The 16,955-nt window shown below is 43.6% G+C and overlaps 1 protein-coding gene across 4 annotated transcripts in view; it reads left to right on the top strand.

Annotated features, from left to right (window-relative positions):
• CUNH11orf24 (chromosome unknown C11orf24 homolog) overlaps positions 1 to 16,955 on the top strand; it is a 46,068-nt gene that overhangs the window by 19,014 nt on the left and 10,099 nt on the right. For all 4 annotated transcript variants that reach the window (XM_042785500.1, XM_042785501.1, XM_032989605.2 and 1 more), the window contains 4 exons: positions 1,406 to 1,644; positions 6,193 to 6,309; positions 7,522 to 9,543; positions 10,433 to 10,690. In XM_042785500.1, the coding sequence (XP_042641434.1) occupies positions 1,488 to 1,644; positions 6,193 to 6,309; positions 7,522 to 8,678 (1,431 nt within the window). In that variant the 5' untranslated portion in view covers positions 1,406 to 1,487 and the 3' untranslated portion in view covers positions 8,679 to 9,543; positions 10,433 to 10,690. The remainder of the gene's footprint in view (positions 1 to 1,405; positions 1,645 to 6,192; positions 6,310 to 7,521; positions 9,544 to 10,432; positions 10,691 to 16,955) is intronic.

Here is a 16,955-nt window from a genome sequence, read left to right as displayed (position 1 = left end):
ACTCCAGTGTGGACCTGTATGTTATATGTCCTCAGCAAAGCTTGAGGTAGCTGTTTATATTTCACCCTTTTTCAGGCAGGGTGATTTTGAGGCTAAAACTTTGGTACCCTGTTTGGGGCTTTAGGACATAGACTAAGGAGGAAAATCTGGATACAGAATTTTCATGATATGAAGCATCAAAATGATGCAGTCTGGGAGTCAAAGCTAATAAATGTTACCTTGGGCTTTCAAGGGAAAAAAAAAGGCTCTTACTCAGATTCTTAACTCCAGTCCCAGCCACGCTTGTGAGTTTAAGAGCTCAGGGCAGAACTTCTTGCGTGGATGGCTAAATCACGGTCTTACACATGTAACTGATGACTGTTGGGTGTTTTTTTGCTGTATTATTTACACCATTCACACATGCTCCTCGTTCTGTGTTGTGAACTGCCTTTGCGTCTTCAAATTCAGTTGTCTCATACACCTCTGAGATGTCATGCAAAGTTGAATCTCGACACTCTAAAGGCCATGACATTTCTCTTCATGATGGCAGGATGAGGAGTAAAGCTTGCTTCAGTGATGCGGAAGAGGGTTGCCCTTAAAAATTATTAGGGAAGAGACTGACAATTGGTCGGGTTCAGGCTGAACCTCATATAAAGCTTTAAAAATTCTTGGAAATGAGGGTAAATCCAGGTAGAAGCTGACGATCTGCTCTGAAGTAGAGAGCTGCTCCAGTGACTTTAAGGATGAGAGCCCATCCATTGGGACAGAGTCTCATGTGTGTGCTGGTAATGAGGAAAAGACATTGCCTATTTATTGTTTTATGTGGGGAAATGAAGGCTTACTGTGAGTATGAATCTTCCTCAGTAACAGCTGATGTGTTTGTGTAATGTCATAGAAGACCTGAAATATTGGCTTTTGCTTGTTTTCTGTCAAAGTTTCTTTTAGCTTTTTGCAATGAGCAGGAAAATCAAAGCAGGAATCAACAAAGATTGATGTTTGGTTTTGACTGACTTGGTGTAAAGGCAGGGCCAGGACGATAGTTCCCAATATATCAGTGTGTTCAAGCTGGTGCAAATCCTTCTGCTGACCCTGGTAACAACACGAAGGGTCCCAGAGTGAATCAAAAGGCATCGTGTCTATGCTGCTGTACGCCTGTGGGCTTTCAGTTTGGCTTTGTACACATGGCTTTTGACTTGAGCTGTTTTCTGTTGGGGTCTGCGGGAGGAAGAGCAAAGTACCCTTTCCAAAGAAAGAGCTTCTCTGTAAGTTTGGGGATGGTCTTTTCTCTTCCTGCCTCTACGTCATTGCATGTATGTTGTGTGTAATGATATTTGCCTGCCTTTTGTACATTTTCCATTCCTGATGATAGGAGTGCATTTAGTAGAACACTCTCTTGATACAATTTTTTTTTTTTTTTTTTTAATAGATATATTGCAGTGAATCTGGAAGTGATATAAGAAAGAATTGCTCCTGGGAAGAGAAGCCTCCCTGTAAGGCCAACCCTGAAGATGTGGACTGCCATTGTATTCTTCCTGCTGATTTCCTTCTGTATATGCGAACACAGGTTTTCTGTCCTGAAAGGGAGAGGAGTCCACGTAGTGCGAATAAGCAAGCTTACAACTGAAAAGCGGTGCAGGCAGGCTTGTCAAGGCCCGGGTGCTTCAGGTGAGGTTCTTGTCCCTTAGCTGAAATTCCAGCTGGGTTTTCTGTTCCTGAAAAGTCTCCTCTACTCCTCTGACAACTGTTTCTTAATTCCAGTTGTTTACAGGCATTTACAGTTATGGCTTCTCTGTGCAATCCTGTGGTGCTAAATAACTTCTGACAGCTTTGGTTAAATTGACTCCAGAACACCCATTTCCCAGGGCCCTTCTAGTTTCCGTAAGAAACAGCGTGCATGTGCGCTTGGTGAGCACTGGTAGTGTGCAGTGTTAGGTCACCTGACTTGAAAAATGATTATTTCATGCTGCCAGATGTTTGCAAGTGAACAGTGCTGTTCTAGACAGATACACTGGAATTGAGTAGTCTTTGCTCACTGGTATTTGTGTGCCTTTATTCTGCCTTAGAAGAAACTAGTTGTATCCTTCAACCAAACATACAGTTAAACAAGTGTGGGGAGATGACAGCCTTCTGCTGTTTACCTCTGAGATGTCTTTGAAATGCATTAAACTTCTAAATGAGTCATTCAGAGTTGTCCTTATGAAGGATCCTATCTTATCGTAGCCACATGTGAAAGCTTGTAGCACCTACAAACAACTGGTGATGCTGTGGTAAAGATGAGACCTGGGCTCAGGTGACGATCAGATTGACATCATGAAGATGACTTTTTTAAGGCCCGGTGGTTTCACACTTTTATTTTAAACGTGAGACATCCCTTCATAGCGGAAAGAAAGCACCTTTATAAACTAAGTGTCTTATTTAGGAGGTAAAAATTGAGTGGGTTTGGTTTGTCCCCAAGGCACCAGAGCTGTGAAAACTTCAGTGTCTGCTTTTTAAGGTGGTAAACCCTAGGGAGATGACACATTCACACTGAATGTGCTGCCACTTAGGGTCTGTAGCACTGCATGTTTGTCTGTTCCACCTGAGAGTCTCTAAACACTGTGCACATGCCATCTTAACCTCCTGATATTTTAAGACGGGTAGAAAAGGTGCTATCAGCTGCCTCTTCCAGTGGGTGGACATAAGGCATAGAGTTAGTATGTGATCAGGGCTGGGAGAAGATCTGAGTGCATGCTTCACCCTGTCGCTGGCTTCAACCACATTTTTTTGTATCCTCCACTTTGTTCTCTCCTGACGTGTTTTGTACAGAGCAAGTCCAGGCAGAGGGGCTTGAGCGTCTGGAATTAGGTGACCCATTCCATCTTCAGGAAACCACTCAAAACTAAACCCAAAGGCATAAACCTTTTCAGATTTTACATTCTGTATTAAACCCACTGAAACAATTTAATTCCTATTTGTTACTTAGTGGCCAGTCTGTTGCAGTACCTGGTGTCAAGGGAGATGGAAAAGATACAAGCTCTTGACATAAATACATAGCTACGTGCAGAGAGATCATCTGGAGAGAAGGACCTGAAATGTCTCTTTTTTTTTTTTTTTTAATGATTAGCTTTAAGTTTTAAGATCAAGTTTACCACTCTCATTCTCCATTGCCACCTTCCCCAAATATATTTATTTTTGTGCTTTCTTTCATTATAGACATGATGCCTGAGGCTTAGCTGTCGGAATAGTTACACCTATGTAACTGTCAGTAAAGGAGCAGTGGTGGTCACTTTTGAAGGTCTTATGGTGTTAAGTTGCAGGCCAAAGTTGCATGGGGAGACATCTTCATAGCTACATTTCTTGGAGAAGTAGAAAAATAACATTCCTAGCTAGTTAGGATCTCTTCTGTAGATGTAATTTAGACCCTTGCTGAAATAACATTTACTAACTTAAGTAGTGCAACTATCACAGAAAGAACCGCTTTTTCCAGTACATTTACATCTGGGATGTGCCCTACAGAAAAGGCAATGGTTACTGGTCTAGCTATTCCAGCATCACCTTCAAATATCCACACCAGAGGCCAGTATATGTAGTTAGCAAACTAACATATCACAAAATGATTGTACCAGTATCATGAGACAGTTTGTCACTTGAGTTATGCGCTAATAAAAGCAGCAAAACTCTCTAGGGCTGACTCTAACAACTGCATGTTGTCTAATGCAATGAGTTCAAGTCTTCAGATGCTCTAAGATAAATGATATACGTGATGGAGAAAGTGTTCATCTGAGCAAAGATCTGGCAATCCAGGGTTCCCAGATGCCTGGTGAGCGTGCTGAACCTGTGTTGAGAGATAGATAAGCTCATGCTCTTCCCTTTGCATCCCCACCCATATTCAGACCTCTCCCAGGTTTCTTCTATGATGGCCTGTCCAGGGCTGGGGGGGAACATCTTGGCCATCTGAGTGGTCAGTATGGCCAGTCTGGCTCTGAGGACAGAGAGCCATGCTTCTGGGCTATCTTGTATGCTCTGGGGAAAATAAAGGGAAAATATGACATGGCTGCAAGAGCAAATATTCCTGCTCCCTGCTTCCACAATACATCTGCTTATTTGGCTTCTGCTTGTCTTTGGGCATCTGCAATTTCTTTCCAGTAACAGCAGGCTTAAAAATGAAATAAACCAGTTTGGTAGGGCAAGAACTTTGTGTCTGCCTACATGGTTTCCTTTCAAATTAGCTCTGAAGTGCTTTTGTTGTCCTTCTACTCCTTCTACTTTCTCTTTTTTTTTTTTTTTTTTTTTTTTCTTCTTCTGTTTCCTAATTGGAAGCAAAAAGGGGCCACTGGGTAGCACGTGTCTTGCAGCGGACACAGCAGCTGGAACTTCAATCTGGAGTTGCATCAAAGGGAGTACTAATCAGTACTAATCAGTCCAGCTCACTAAAGGTATCTGATTGTCCTGGGGAGCAACAGGGAGGTCATGAGCAGCTGGATACCATCCTGATGGCAGAAGAAATGAGGATGCTTTAACCATGCTGGCCACATTAGTCTCTTGCCCTTTCTGAACTGACTGACTTAGCTATGTAGCCAGTGCAAGATATGCTGCTGGCTTTTTGTTTTCCCCTTCCCAAGAACTGAGAAATGTCATGATTTACAGTTGTAGATGGTCTGTGTTTTTCCACTAGCAAGGCTTATCGAGGGAGGGACAGGAGGTGGGATTGGGAATCAGGGCACATCCAAGCATGTTTTCATTTCTGAGGAGTGGATTTTAGTTTCTTGAAGGGCTGCTGCTGTATCTCCTGCTCTGTGTGATTGTTGAAGTTCTTCATTTTATCACTTTTTAAGTACCATTTTTTTAAAGGCTTTGGTTTCAGTCACTTTCTTAACATTTTATCAGAGTCAGTAAAATTCCACCTTTCCTAGTTTCTTAAGGGCTGTCAAAAGAGATTGCAGTTGTTCGTACAGGGATTTCTCCAAGTTTATGAATTTTCACAACTCGTTTTAATAACTGTTGTAATGTAAATGTGTGTTTATTAAAAGTTCAAGCTTCCCATAGCCTTAATCCTCAGTTAGGGTAACTCTTTGTAGATAAGAGCTTTAAATATAGCCACATGTACCACAGAGGCTCATTCTTTGCCCTTTCTCACACTTCTAACAAAACACAGACATTAGCTGCTTCTAACGTACGCTTAAGTTCCCTTTAACCCACTGATGGGCGGTCAGTTGGGCACACATCTGCTTCATCCCAAACTGAGCACTGTATTATCTTCTGTTACAGCACGTGTCCCAGAAATTAATTGCATGTTACTGTGATATTACATAAAGTCATAGCATAATTTAGGCAGGAATGGACTTTTTGAAAGTCTCCGGCCCGAACCCCACTTAGACCTGCCTGTTCAAGACCTGATGGGTAGTGTACCACCTCTCTGGCTCCCAGCCCAGTGTTGGAGAGCCCTCCTGGTAAATTTTCTGCTTCAGCCTCTCAGACATCTAGTAGCCTCCCTTGGACTCACTCCAGTATGTTAATACTGCTCTTGTGTGCTGGGGATCCCCAAACTGGGCGCCGTGTTTGAGACGTCTCCTCAGCACTGGTTAGCAGAGGTTTGGTTTTTCCCTCAAAACTTGGTTTTGTGTGTGTAGACAAGCCCAGGAAGACGCTAGTGAGTTTGAAGGGTTGCCAGGGTGGAAGAGTTCCGCTGTGATGAGTTTAGTTAGCTTGTGTTGGGATTTGACTTACTAAAAGGCAATTTCTGTGGTGGCTCCCATGGCTAATGGTACCATTGCTCAGTGAATGAAGAGTAAATTTCTGTGTAACTCCAAGCACTGAGATGAGAGCTGTCTCCCGTGGGTGATGAGATGGGTGTTGTCTTGGTTTCGGCTCACTTTTTTTTTTTTTTTTTTTTCTCCCCTCATTAAGACGTCTAGATGAATGCTAGCATTTAGATGGGTCCAAACTGTAGTGTGCTCTCTTTGTCCCTGTCTGGGTGAGTGAATTGCTGCTGTTAGGAGATGTTGGTACCAGAAGACAAGCAGGTAGATAGGCTGCAGCTGCTATTCTGATTTCATTTGCTTTCTAGTTATTTTCACTGAGGTTGAGCCAGGATCCTTTAAGGCCAGACCTCCCTGCTATCATTTGGTGGTGTTTTGTTTTTGTTTTTTTTTTTTTAAAATTCTTTGATTACAGCTATGAAGCAGTGTATTCAGTATACTGTGTGCAGTGACCTATTTTCTCTGCTGTTTTCAGGTAACCATCCCTGTAACAGGTCCGTGCCCTACCGAAATCGCTGCATCCTCTTGTGGTGTCACCAGCTGAGTGTGTGCCAGAATGCCAGAGAACAAGACATCAAAGATCTGCTTGGAGGTAACGCCATGCTTCAGGCTCCTGCTAAATCCAGGATCCTGGTCCTTTCACTTTAAACACCTTGACTGGCTTTCAGCTGAGGGAGGTGGGCTGTGGAATGCCAGGAGGATTCTGTAGGTAAAGCTGGTGCACTGGAAAAACCTTCGTTAGCCTGGTAATGGCTCTGGCACTCACCTGTGCATGATGTGTCTTCAACAACTTCCATAACTGTTACGGAGTAACAGTTTGTCTCCTTGTTGAAGACATCATTCATTCAAGACATTTGCACTCCACATGTTGTCCTTTAGAAAATAAAGGTGTAACAGTTGTATTTATATATATATTTTTTTAAGAGAAAGGCATAGATCTTGGCATTGTTTTTTCCGAGATCGCCAGAGTTCTGGGCCAGAGGCAGCAGGCTGCTTCTATAATCACAGCAGCCTTAGCAGCAATTGCTCATGGTGACTTTCCAGGGCCAGAATCTTCAATTTTAATTAAGTGACACAATAACAAAATGGAGCTTGTTGGTAATTGGGGAACCGGTCTTCTAAAATATGTTTCTAGAGTTTGCTGTACCCAAGTTTAAAAAAAAATAAAGTTTGTTCATGGTTTTTTTGGGTTGGCAAAGCTTTCTCTGCCACATAGCGACCAGACCTTTGATAAGCAGGTGGGATTTATGTCACTATAAATCTAGATCACTAGTTGTGGAGGAAGTTATCCCAAAGTATGAAGGTGTAAGTGGAAATTTCCACTCAGTTTTGAGAGGTGAAAATTATGAATCTTAGCATGAAAGCTTTGTTGATGGTGTGTAACTTTGAAAGCATGAGTTGTCTTCTCAGGAGCTGGCATCCGTAATGCTGCTCCTGTTGATAACATCCTCCTGAGTTGTAACTCTACTTTCATTACCCTCCTTTTGTGGAATTAATGCCATGGTTGGGCAAATGCCTGAGGTTTGTGGCAAAAAAAAACCCAAAGCAAAACAAACAAACAAAAAAAAACAAACGAAGCAAGCAAACAAACAAAAAATTACCCAAAGGGATTATGTGCAATAAAGGCAGGGGTCTGAGTTTTCATTGAGTTTTCATATTCTTGCTGACTTCAGGACTGATTTATTCCAATCGTACTACATGTACTGCAGAATGTATGTTCTGGTTTGCATGTTGGGGATATGAGATCAGATTTGAGCTTGAGAGTTTTATTCATATGAAACTCATTGGTTTTGTCTTTTTGAAGAAATTGTCAGTGGGAAAAGGGAAACAGTCACGTTTCACCACCAAAGCTATCCACAGAAAAAGGAGGGGATGGTGAATGCATGGGTTGACCGACACAACGTGGAAAACCTGTTTTCCTCAACTGCTTCGACTCACAAGATTCACTTGAGGCATTTGCTCGAGGTTGGGAGTGAAGATGTAACGATGAATAGAACAAAACCAATTGCAAGCAATGTGACCACCACCACCGCCACAGCTGTGACGACAAACGTTACAAACGCAACTGTCCTCACTACAGCTCATGAAACAATTGCCAAAGCCTCCAATGTCTCTGGAAGTTCTGGTCTCCTTACTGAAGCCGTGTCATCCACTGCCTCTTCTCCCACTTCTGGTAACATCTCTGCTTCCACTTCCAGCCATGTCACCAAGCTTGTGACCCCCACTGATAAATCAGGAAATAGTAGCTCTGTCTCAGTATCGTCCCCCACTTCTACTTCTGCTCCCTTCACTATCATTCCTGAAGCAGATACTCAGTTGTCTCAAGGAGAGCAGTTTAACCCAACCACCACCAGCACTCTCCGCTCTAGTAGCCCCACCATTGTTGGAGCAGGCCCAAAGCCACTGGGCACAACGGCCACCCTCGCCCCGCAGGATGCAGGAGTATCTTCCAGTGCTTCCACTCATGCCACGGCACTCACCCCCGTGGAGAGTTCACGCTCTGCACACCCACTGCCTGTCGTTACGTTGCTGTATCTAGAGCCAGAAGCACATACAGCCACAACAGCCTTGAGTAAATCAACTTCTCTTCTGGGCTCTACGAGGGGTGCCATGGTTTTAACTACTGCCTCTACAGCAGAAACTACGACTGGGCACGGGATAAAGTCAACATCTCGCATTTTTTCAACAACCATGACTCCAGCAGATGCACCCAACACAACAGCTTCGGGCCTTGCAGAAACTCAGGACACAGACAATGAATATCTTCTCATTGCTGCTGAGCCCCTGGCTCAGTACTTGGTGGATAAAAGTTCGCTTCTTGCAGTGCTTTTAGTTGGTACTTTTTTTTTCATAACTGTTATAGTTCTTTTCCTTATGCAGGCCTATGAGAGCTACAAGAAGAAGGATTACACACAAGTGGATTACCTGATCAATGGAATGTACGTGGACTCGGAGATGTGAAAGGGTGGGGATAAAACAGTGGGCAGAGATGGAAAGGAGATTGAAAGCCTGCCTGACTTGTTTTTCTTTCCTATTTTGCCTATAACACAAACTGAAAGTGCTTCCAAATTTACTTCTAGTGCAATTGAGGAGAAATGCCATGTACTGTATTAAGAAAAAAAAGATAAACTTTATTCAACTGTGCGACAGGTTGCTGTAAACAAAGTAATTTTTAAGACTTCCATCCATAATGCACAATAGCTTTGGCCATTATTTTTCATTGCAAAACAAACCTAACAAGGGGTAAGCCGTCATCCTTGGAAAATGCTGTGGCACTTTTTCAACTGTTTACAGTGCAAGTTCCTTGTGTTTCATTTGTTTCATGTGTGCTCCTCCAAAAACAGAGCAAAGGATGCTCTGACCTTTTGCGGAGTGCTCTGAAATCGCCCGATGAGGAGTGTGGAGTATTAGTGTAACAGGGAACTTTTCATCCAACGTGTGTCATGTTTCAATATGCTTCTTGCTTGTGAAGAGGTCTGTTTACAAGGCGTTGTAAACTCGGTTTACTGCTAACCCAAGGTATCTTTTCACCATGGAGCGGATTACTGTGCCTCTGCACCTAAATGATCTTATTTTTGTATTCACTTAATAAATGGGGCCCTGGACGGGCGTATCTTGTTGCATTTCTGTTTTCATTCCTGTCCCTGCCGATTCAGAAACAGGCTAGTGGGCTTTTGGGGCTTAAGCAAATTAGCTCTACTTCAATATTCCAAGTATGGGGGCTTTGAAGACCTCACTGGAAATATGGACATGCCACAGAAGATGCTGATCATCTTCCAGGCTACTGCTTCTGTAATTTCAGAGCAGTATGCTGCCAGTCTCCCAGGTATGCTGACCCATTCAATGCTGCTTATCTTTCATGCATAGACGACCAGGATCTGTTTTTGTTTTGCATTTAGGACCAGCTCAGAGTTGCTATTAATTTGGAAACATGGCACATGCAGTTGCAGCTCACCTCCTGAGATCTGCAGCTTAGAGAGTGAATAGAAGACAGTTGATTTTCAGCAAGTATTCTTCAGTGATTAATGCATCTTATTGGAATGACACATATGTACCAATAGCAAAATGCTGGATCAGGTGCATTTTATTTATTTTTTTTTAATCAGATTGATAGCCTGTCTCTCACTTCAAATCAGTTGGCTCTGTAATCCTGTTTACGTGTAATATTGAGGCTGATAATAGGCAAACCTCAGAATTTGAGATGTTGGGTTTTGATTATTTATCCAAATTCTTTGACTGTCTTGAATTTGGAGGGAGTCTTTATTCTGAAAGAGGTTACTTTGTAGACTTCTTGTTCATCATAAAGCTAAACATGCTATGAAAACAGCACAAGCAGCAGCAGAGGGAAGGGGGGATGTTGGAACAAAATGAGTGGGAGGTAGTTTTCTGAATCTTGCTTCATACAAATTTTGAGGACAAAATTTCATCAAGTAAAGTATGTTGAGAAAAGGAAAGAGATTGCTTTGGAAATGAGATGACTTGGTTGTCAGCATCAGGTTGCATTTTGCAGTGCTTCTGCATGGACCGCATCTGCATGCCAGTAGGTTAGGGCATCTCTCAGGGTAAAAGGATAGTATGGTTTTGAGAGTCTCCCTCCTTGGAAGGCTTGAAGCATAAGCCACAAAATTCACATGACATTTCTTGGAGGGGAACAAAATTTTGAGGGACTGAATTTTATTGTATTTTAAGTTTATTTTTAATTGGTTTCTCCTCAGCAGAGGGCAACTGAACCCTGGTTTCTGCCACCTTCCAGGAGGTGCCTGTGTGCAGTGTCTCTACAACGAGGTGCTGGGATCATCCCCCAGCATAGCTGGGGAGTTGCAAGTTGCACCCCACTGCCATGCCTGGGACTCTTCACCTCTCAGCACAACTGTTCTGAGCCGTTAGCAGATGTCAGGCAGATGCTGCTCTACAACCACGAAGTCCAGAGACTTATCTTTACATAGGAATCTCAGGTTTCACCTTAATTGCAGGTGAGTCACTAACCACAGACCTAAGCATGTGGTCTTTGAGCTCTACTCCAGATACTGAGATAAGAGCTGTCTCCTCCCAAGTAAGGAGATGGGTGTTACCTCCGATTCTGCTCACTTATTTTTCTCCTCATGTACGCATCTAAGATAAATGCTTGCATTTCAATAGGGTGAATACAGGCAGTAATACGCCTGTAATTTATCCCTGCCTGTGTAAGTGAATTCCTAACTGTAGGAAGTGCCTTTCTGCATAAAAGGATCAACGTTGCAGCTGTTCTGCTAGTGCTCTGCAGTATTTATTTTTTTTTTAAAGTTGCCTGAGCCATTTCCACAAAGACAAACTATGATCATCAGATTTGTAATTGCTTATCCTGGAAATGGGGAAATTTTTGGATGAACTTTGCACTAACTGTGGCCTTGTTTGTTTTGGTCTCTGTGGATCTCTTCGTAGACCCAAAGTTGGACACCAGATTGAGTAGAGTCTTGTGAAGTTACACTGGTTTTTAATCTCTTTGAAGAGATGTTAGACTCCTGTACTGATTTCTTGGAGGGAGTAGGAAGGGAAGGGAGAGGAAGGGAGCATTACTTAAACAAAACTCTGAAAGAGTTTTCTTTTCTAAAAACAGATACTTTCTAAGAGTGGTGTATTAAAAACAAATAAAAGCCTTAAGGGATAATTTAAGTAGGTATGGTATAATTACAAGAGTTGGAATTGGGTTACAACTCTATTTACAAGAGTCTTAGGGAGTTTCTCATGGACACAGTGAGAATATTACAAGTACATCATGGCTAAAAGAAACCACCACCATAAAAATCTTTGTGGCTTCTTAACAGGTCCTTACAGGAAGGTGAGTACTCATCAGAAGCTTGTTGCAGTTCCCACAGCCCTGGTGTGTTTACATCCAGGCCTCCTCTTCAGATACTGGCACAGCATTTTTTGTTCTGCTTTGAGTTACTGCACTTCTAGCTGTGAATTACTTTCGTAGCAGAAACTGAGCTTGTTGGTGTAAGACTGAGCACCAGAGCAAGTCTTGCCTCAGTGCATTTCTACACAGAAGGTAGAGATCTTCGTGCTTACCATAGAATCCTGGGATGGCTTAGGTTGGAAGAGACCTTTAAAGTTCATATAGTCCAACCCCCACCCTGCAAGGAGCAGGGACACCTTCAACTACATCAGGTTGCTGAGAACGTTGTCTAGCCTGATCCTGAATGTTTCCAAGGAGTGGGGTATCTACCACCTCTCTAGGCAACCTGTGGCAGTGTTTCACCACCCTTATTGTAAAAAAATGTCTTCCTTATATCTAGTTTGGATCTGCCCTCTTTTAGTTTAAAACCATAACCTCTTGTCCTGTCGCAGTGGTGCTCTAAGTGCAGTGCCAGCTGGAGAAATGTCAAGTAGGTTTTCCTTTGCATCCCATTGGTTTTGTCTTGAATTAGCTCAGTTTAGACATTAAAAAATAAAAAGACTGGGTGGGGGCTTGGCCTCTGAAAGTAAAGGTGTGTTTTCTGGCTTTTGTACTTTGAAACCCAATTGCAAAAATTTGAAGCTTTGCTGGTTCTGTTTTGCTTCTAGCTATTTGTGGACATTGAAGTAGGTGAGCAGTGAGACTGTGGAAGGTGGATTGCACATGCAGTCCTCTAAAGGGCTCTTCTGCAGTGCTGGCTTGATATACAAGTCTGAAGCAATTAGGATTTCTTCCCTTCTGGCTCTTTTTGTGTTGGAGGACACCAGCAGCAAATATTCACCTGGTTGTTTCTACCTCCAACCCATTGTTTCTGTTTGGGCTAAAGTCAGCCTCCTAGATTGGCTTTGCTTGTTTTGCTTTTGAAGCTGTAAATGGTGGCAAGTCTATTGCATTTCATGGTGTAGTGTTCCAATAGTTAATAGTGAGTACGTTAGACAAGGAAATGCAACACGTTTGAAAGTTTGCTTGCAGAATTCACAATATAACAATAGACGGGGTCCTACCAAGTTATCTAGCAAACATCTGCCAAAGGACTGCCAAAACCAACATTCTGCTGCTGTGAAGCATAGCATATCTGACGCACATTAGGCTTCAACCTGTTGCACGGCCTCTTTCTCAGTAAAACACAGGAACATCCTGGAATTAAATTTAGATTAGATTAATTCTAAATGCCACCTCCCTCTTATTTAATTGCCTATATTAGAAGTATGTTGTTCTAGACAGCAGAGAAGAAGGAAAATGAAGGAATATTAAAACATTTAAAGGAATAATAAGAATGAAGAACTTTTCGACTGCAAAGGTGAGTTTGCAATATGCCACGTGGCATCCAGACAGTTGGGGAGCATATGCAGAACTCTTAAGCATGACCTTTAAAGCAGCTAATGCATGTAGTCGGAAAACACCCAGGGAGCTCTGGAAACAGAGGAATCTAGAGAGTTGGTTTCTCTGGATTTGTCCGGTGGCTGCTCACTTCTGGCATCGAAAAAGGAAACCTGGGCCCTGCCCTACTGAAGCATTTCTAAAGGCTTTTTCCACTGTGGTTTCTCTGGTATGCAGAAAAGGCAAGTGCATATTGCAGCATCTCCCCTGACCAGGGAAACTCTAGTTGTCCCCTTGCCTTGGCCTCTGAGTCTCATGGAACTTCATTACCTTTGTTGCACTTGGCTGAAATTGGCCCGTGGTTTCAAAAGCAAATGTTTTCATCTTGCACAAAGTATGGGCTTGTAAGTTTGTGCTTTTCTAGAAGAAACCAGGCTGAACAACTGCAAAGCCTCGAGTTGTAACAATTCCTACCTGCTAGAAGGCCTAAGGAGTTCAGGGTTAGGACTCCGCTTTGACTTTTTGGTCTTGCTGGATAGCTAGTTACTGTGGACATAGCTGGTCTTTACGCTACTGCATTTTGGGTCGACTTGTAGTTTCATGCCGTCGGAGCTTGTCTGGCTGTGCTGCTGCTGGGTCGGATCGTGCATTTAGAGCCAGGCCTGCCTTGGCTGCGAGGTGCCAGCGGGCTGTGCTGCCGGGCAGCTCTGCTCGAGCTTGCCTGTTCAGTCTCCTCCTGGCAGGGAAACCCCGAAGCGTCTGGGAAAGAAAAAGTCTCCATCTGAACTGGGGCTTCCTGGTTAGCCCGGGGTAACGTTCAGCTTGTGCCTTGGCTGGAGTTACGTTTGAATTATGAAGTAGGTTTGAAGGAGAGGTCCTTCGCTAGCACACAGAACTTGCCCAACATCCTGCTGGTCCCAATTAAAAAGACTAAAGCTGTTTGGATGGGATTGTACAATCTGTTTGAAAAAGCAAACAAATAACTTGTCTTCGTGAAAAGTGATTAAATATTTTAACCTCTTCAAGCTGGGACAGGTGAAACCAATTACACTGGTTTGAGGGTCGTGGACTTATGCAAGTGGTTCCTGTTCTTTACTGCAAGCAGATGAAATCGTAGGGCCCAAGCTTGTGAATATAAACACTGTTAAATCGTCCTGTATAACTCTTAAAATATTAAGGAGTGGAGAAGAAAGGAGGACAGATTTATTCAGCTTGAAAATTCTCACTTTTGGAAGTGACTCTTCATGGGTAGTTTTAAAAAAAAAAAAAAAAAAAGTCAAGATTTAACCAAATTTTGGTTAGATTTCAGCCACTGCTGCAGATTAGAAGGTGAGAATTTTCAAAAGTACCTGAACAGGGACATAAAATCCTGGATTTAGGTTGTGATTTCTCACATGTGGCCTCTGCCTGCTGTAGGCGTGCCTTCGAGCAACTTTGCATATCCTTGGTCATGCAGCTAAGCTGAAGTTGGCGGGTGGATAATGATTAACATGAAGTGTACCATGGGGCAGAAGTTCCCCGTGCTCTTGGGAAACTGGGACAACTTCTACTGCAGCAGGGGGACGGGGAGGTGCATGGTAGCTGCCAGCTGGTCCTGCACCCTCGTGGCATCAGGCAATGAGAAGAATGCCCTTGGTATGGTGTGGCACCTGGTGTGATCCAGGTGTTGCCAGCAAGCAGATGATCCTGTAAAGTGCCAAGAAAGGAGTTTGCTCAGGGAGGAAGCTTTGCTGATACAAGTGCACAGGGCAGTACTGTTGGAGAGCAGCTGAAATCCTTGCTGATGACTTTAATCAGAACTAGGTAAAGCCTGTTATATAGGTATGTTCCAATATGACCATTCAAGGTGCACAGGGTAAATGGAAGAGATGCGTGCTCTGAATGGATGTGCTGAGTAATTCTGACCAACTCAGTTACAGGGACCTGTTGCTGGTGGAAGATGGCTCTGAACTGAGTCTTCCTGCATCTGTCCTGGTGAATGTTCCCAACGGTGAGAGGTCAGCAGCAGCGCTGTGTGCTACAGGCCGATGTCTCCAGGTTCCAGGCAGAGAGGCTGTCTGATCTGTGTGATATGAGCCAGCTCTTCGATCCCATTCTCCTGTTTGCTGGGTCAAAGTGTATTGCAAGGATGTTGTATGAGCTGAAGGCAAATATTTTTTTTTTTCTGATTTATTGATTTTTACATATTCCCACATGTCTTCAGTATTTAGACTGCGCTTAGTATTGGGTGAAATATCTTTAGAAAAAAATGAGCTTTCCTGGAAATGGCACCCTGGAGTGGGTCAGTTTTCACTGGGGCTTTCCCCAAGGCCTGACCCCCAGCTGGACTTGAAGTCCCCAGCATCTCACAGAGGGTCAGGCAGGTTCCTGAGGTCCAGAACTGCCTCAGTAATTTCTGTGGAAAGTTTTGCACTTTCCTTTCTACTTCAGTCTGCAAGGAGAAGTAGAGAGACTTCTGCAGGAGGGAGCAATCTCATCCCCCAGCAGTTGGTGACACGCTGTGGGCATCCCATTTTGAAGGAAATGGTGAGCCTCATTAACATGGTCTCCGTGCCTCTCCTGGATCACACACAGTCCTGGGGTTTCTTTGTAGCCAAACATAAAGCTTTTTCAAAAGATGATCTCCCCAGTTGAAAACCACATGCATGTGAACCAAGGCAGGAAGGGGAGCAGTGGCTGAAAGAGATTGGAGGGCTCCACATGGGCAGCAGATGCATACAGCTTGCACTGGGACAACCCATGTGGGTTTTTTCCAGCTGTGAGCCTTGGTTCTGCCATCAGCATGCATGGGGCTTGGTAGAGTGTCCTTTTCTTGGAATGTTTGCAGTTTCGTTAGCCAGCGTGAAATTCTGGAAAATGTTAGTAAGAGCTGTTAGACTGTGTAATGATCTCCCGAGGGAAGGAGATCATTAGCCAGTACTACAGGAGTTCAAAACCTTGCAGGCTAATGTTAGCACGAGAGAAATCCTGGGGATGAATGGGATGACCTGAGAGCTCTTCTGTGAAGAAGTAATGGATGATGGAAGAAATCAGATTAGTTGAAGAGAACTGTGTGCATGCTAAAGGAAAAGAAGGACTAGGCATTCCCATGAAGAATAGTCCTTTCTTAACTGGACTGGGCTATTAGTCTTCATGCTTCCCGTGTACATGATTGCTGGCCAGATGAAAGAGAAATACACATCTGCATGCATTTGTACAGAACTGTCGGTGGAGGGAATTAAGAGCCAGAACAGAAGCGTTCTTTGAGGTATGTGGTGGTAGCGCTGAAGAGATGATGTTGTCACCCCACTGACTTGAGTTGCGAGCTGAAAATACTGGGCTTTACTGATCCACATAGCAGAGCCATGGAGCCAGTTGCTGGCCACAGGACTGTGTAAAGGTTTGCTTCTTTATCTTGGCCTTTTCACGGCTCAGCTTTAAAGCTCTTTCCAATCGCCCCTCACTAGGGAGAGAGCACTGCAGCGGCACGGTGAGACTGTCTCATCTCCCTAGCAGGGTGCATGGACACCCACTGTGGCTGCTCCTTCCCATCCTGCAACACGTGTGTGTTCGTGTGTGCATGTGTTGGTCTAGGAGCTGTCATCCCACAACAGTTTTGAAGTGTATATACTTCACCCATTGCCAACACAGATGTCGCTGCTCTTTTCAAAGGAAATTGCAAGACCTCTCCTGTAAAAAAAGGCATGTGTGAGATGTCTCTTCCACATCTCTGTTTGGCTCTAGCCCTGAAGCCTGAGGTTTAATATTCCTTCATGTCTTGCCATTTCCTGCCAAAAATGACCATCAAGGTGCTAGAGGGAGGCTGATCCTTATTCTGAGATTTATTACATCACAACACCCCTTTACCACTGCTAATGAAAACTAAACTCCACTAATCAAATGACCATGTACCTTTTGCAGTGTGCTATCTGTTTGTTCTCTCTTGCTGGGTTTCCTGGTCATTCCAGTGAGTCGAGAAGGTCGTAATGTAGATGAGACTAATA

Source organism: Tyto alba, unplaced genomic scaffold, assembly GCF_018691265.1.
Source record: "Tyto alba isolate M040663 unplaced genomic scaffold, T.alba_DEE_v4.0 Super-Scaffold_8, whole genome shotgun sequence".
Lineage (NCBI taxonomy): Eukaryota > Metazoa > Chordata > Aves > Strigiformes > Tytonidae > Tyto > Tyto alba.
This window is presented reverse-complemented; position numbering and strand designations above follow the sequence as displayed.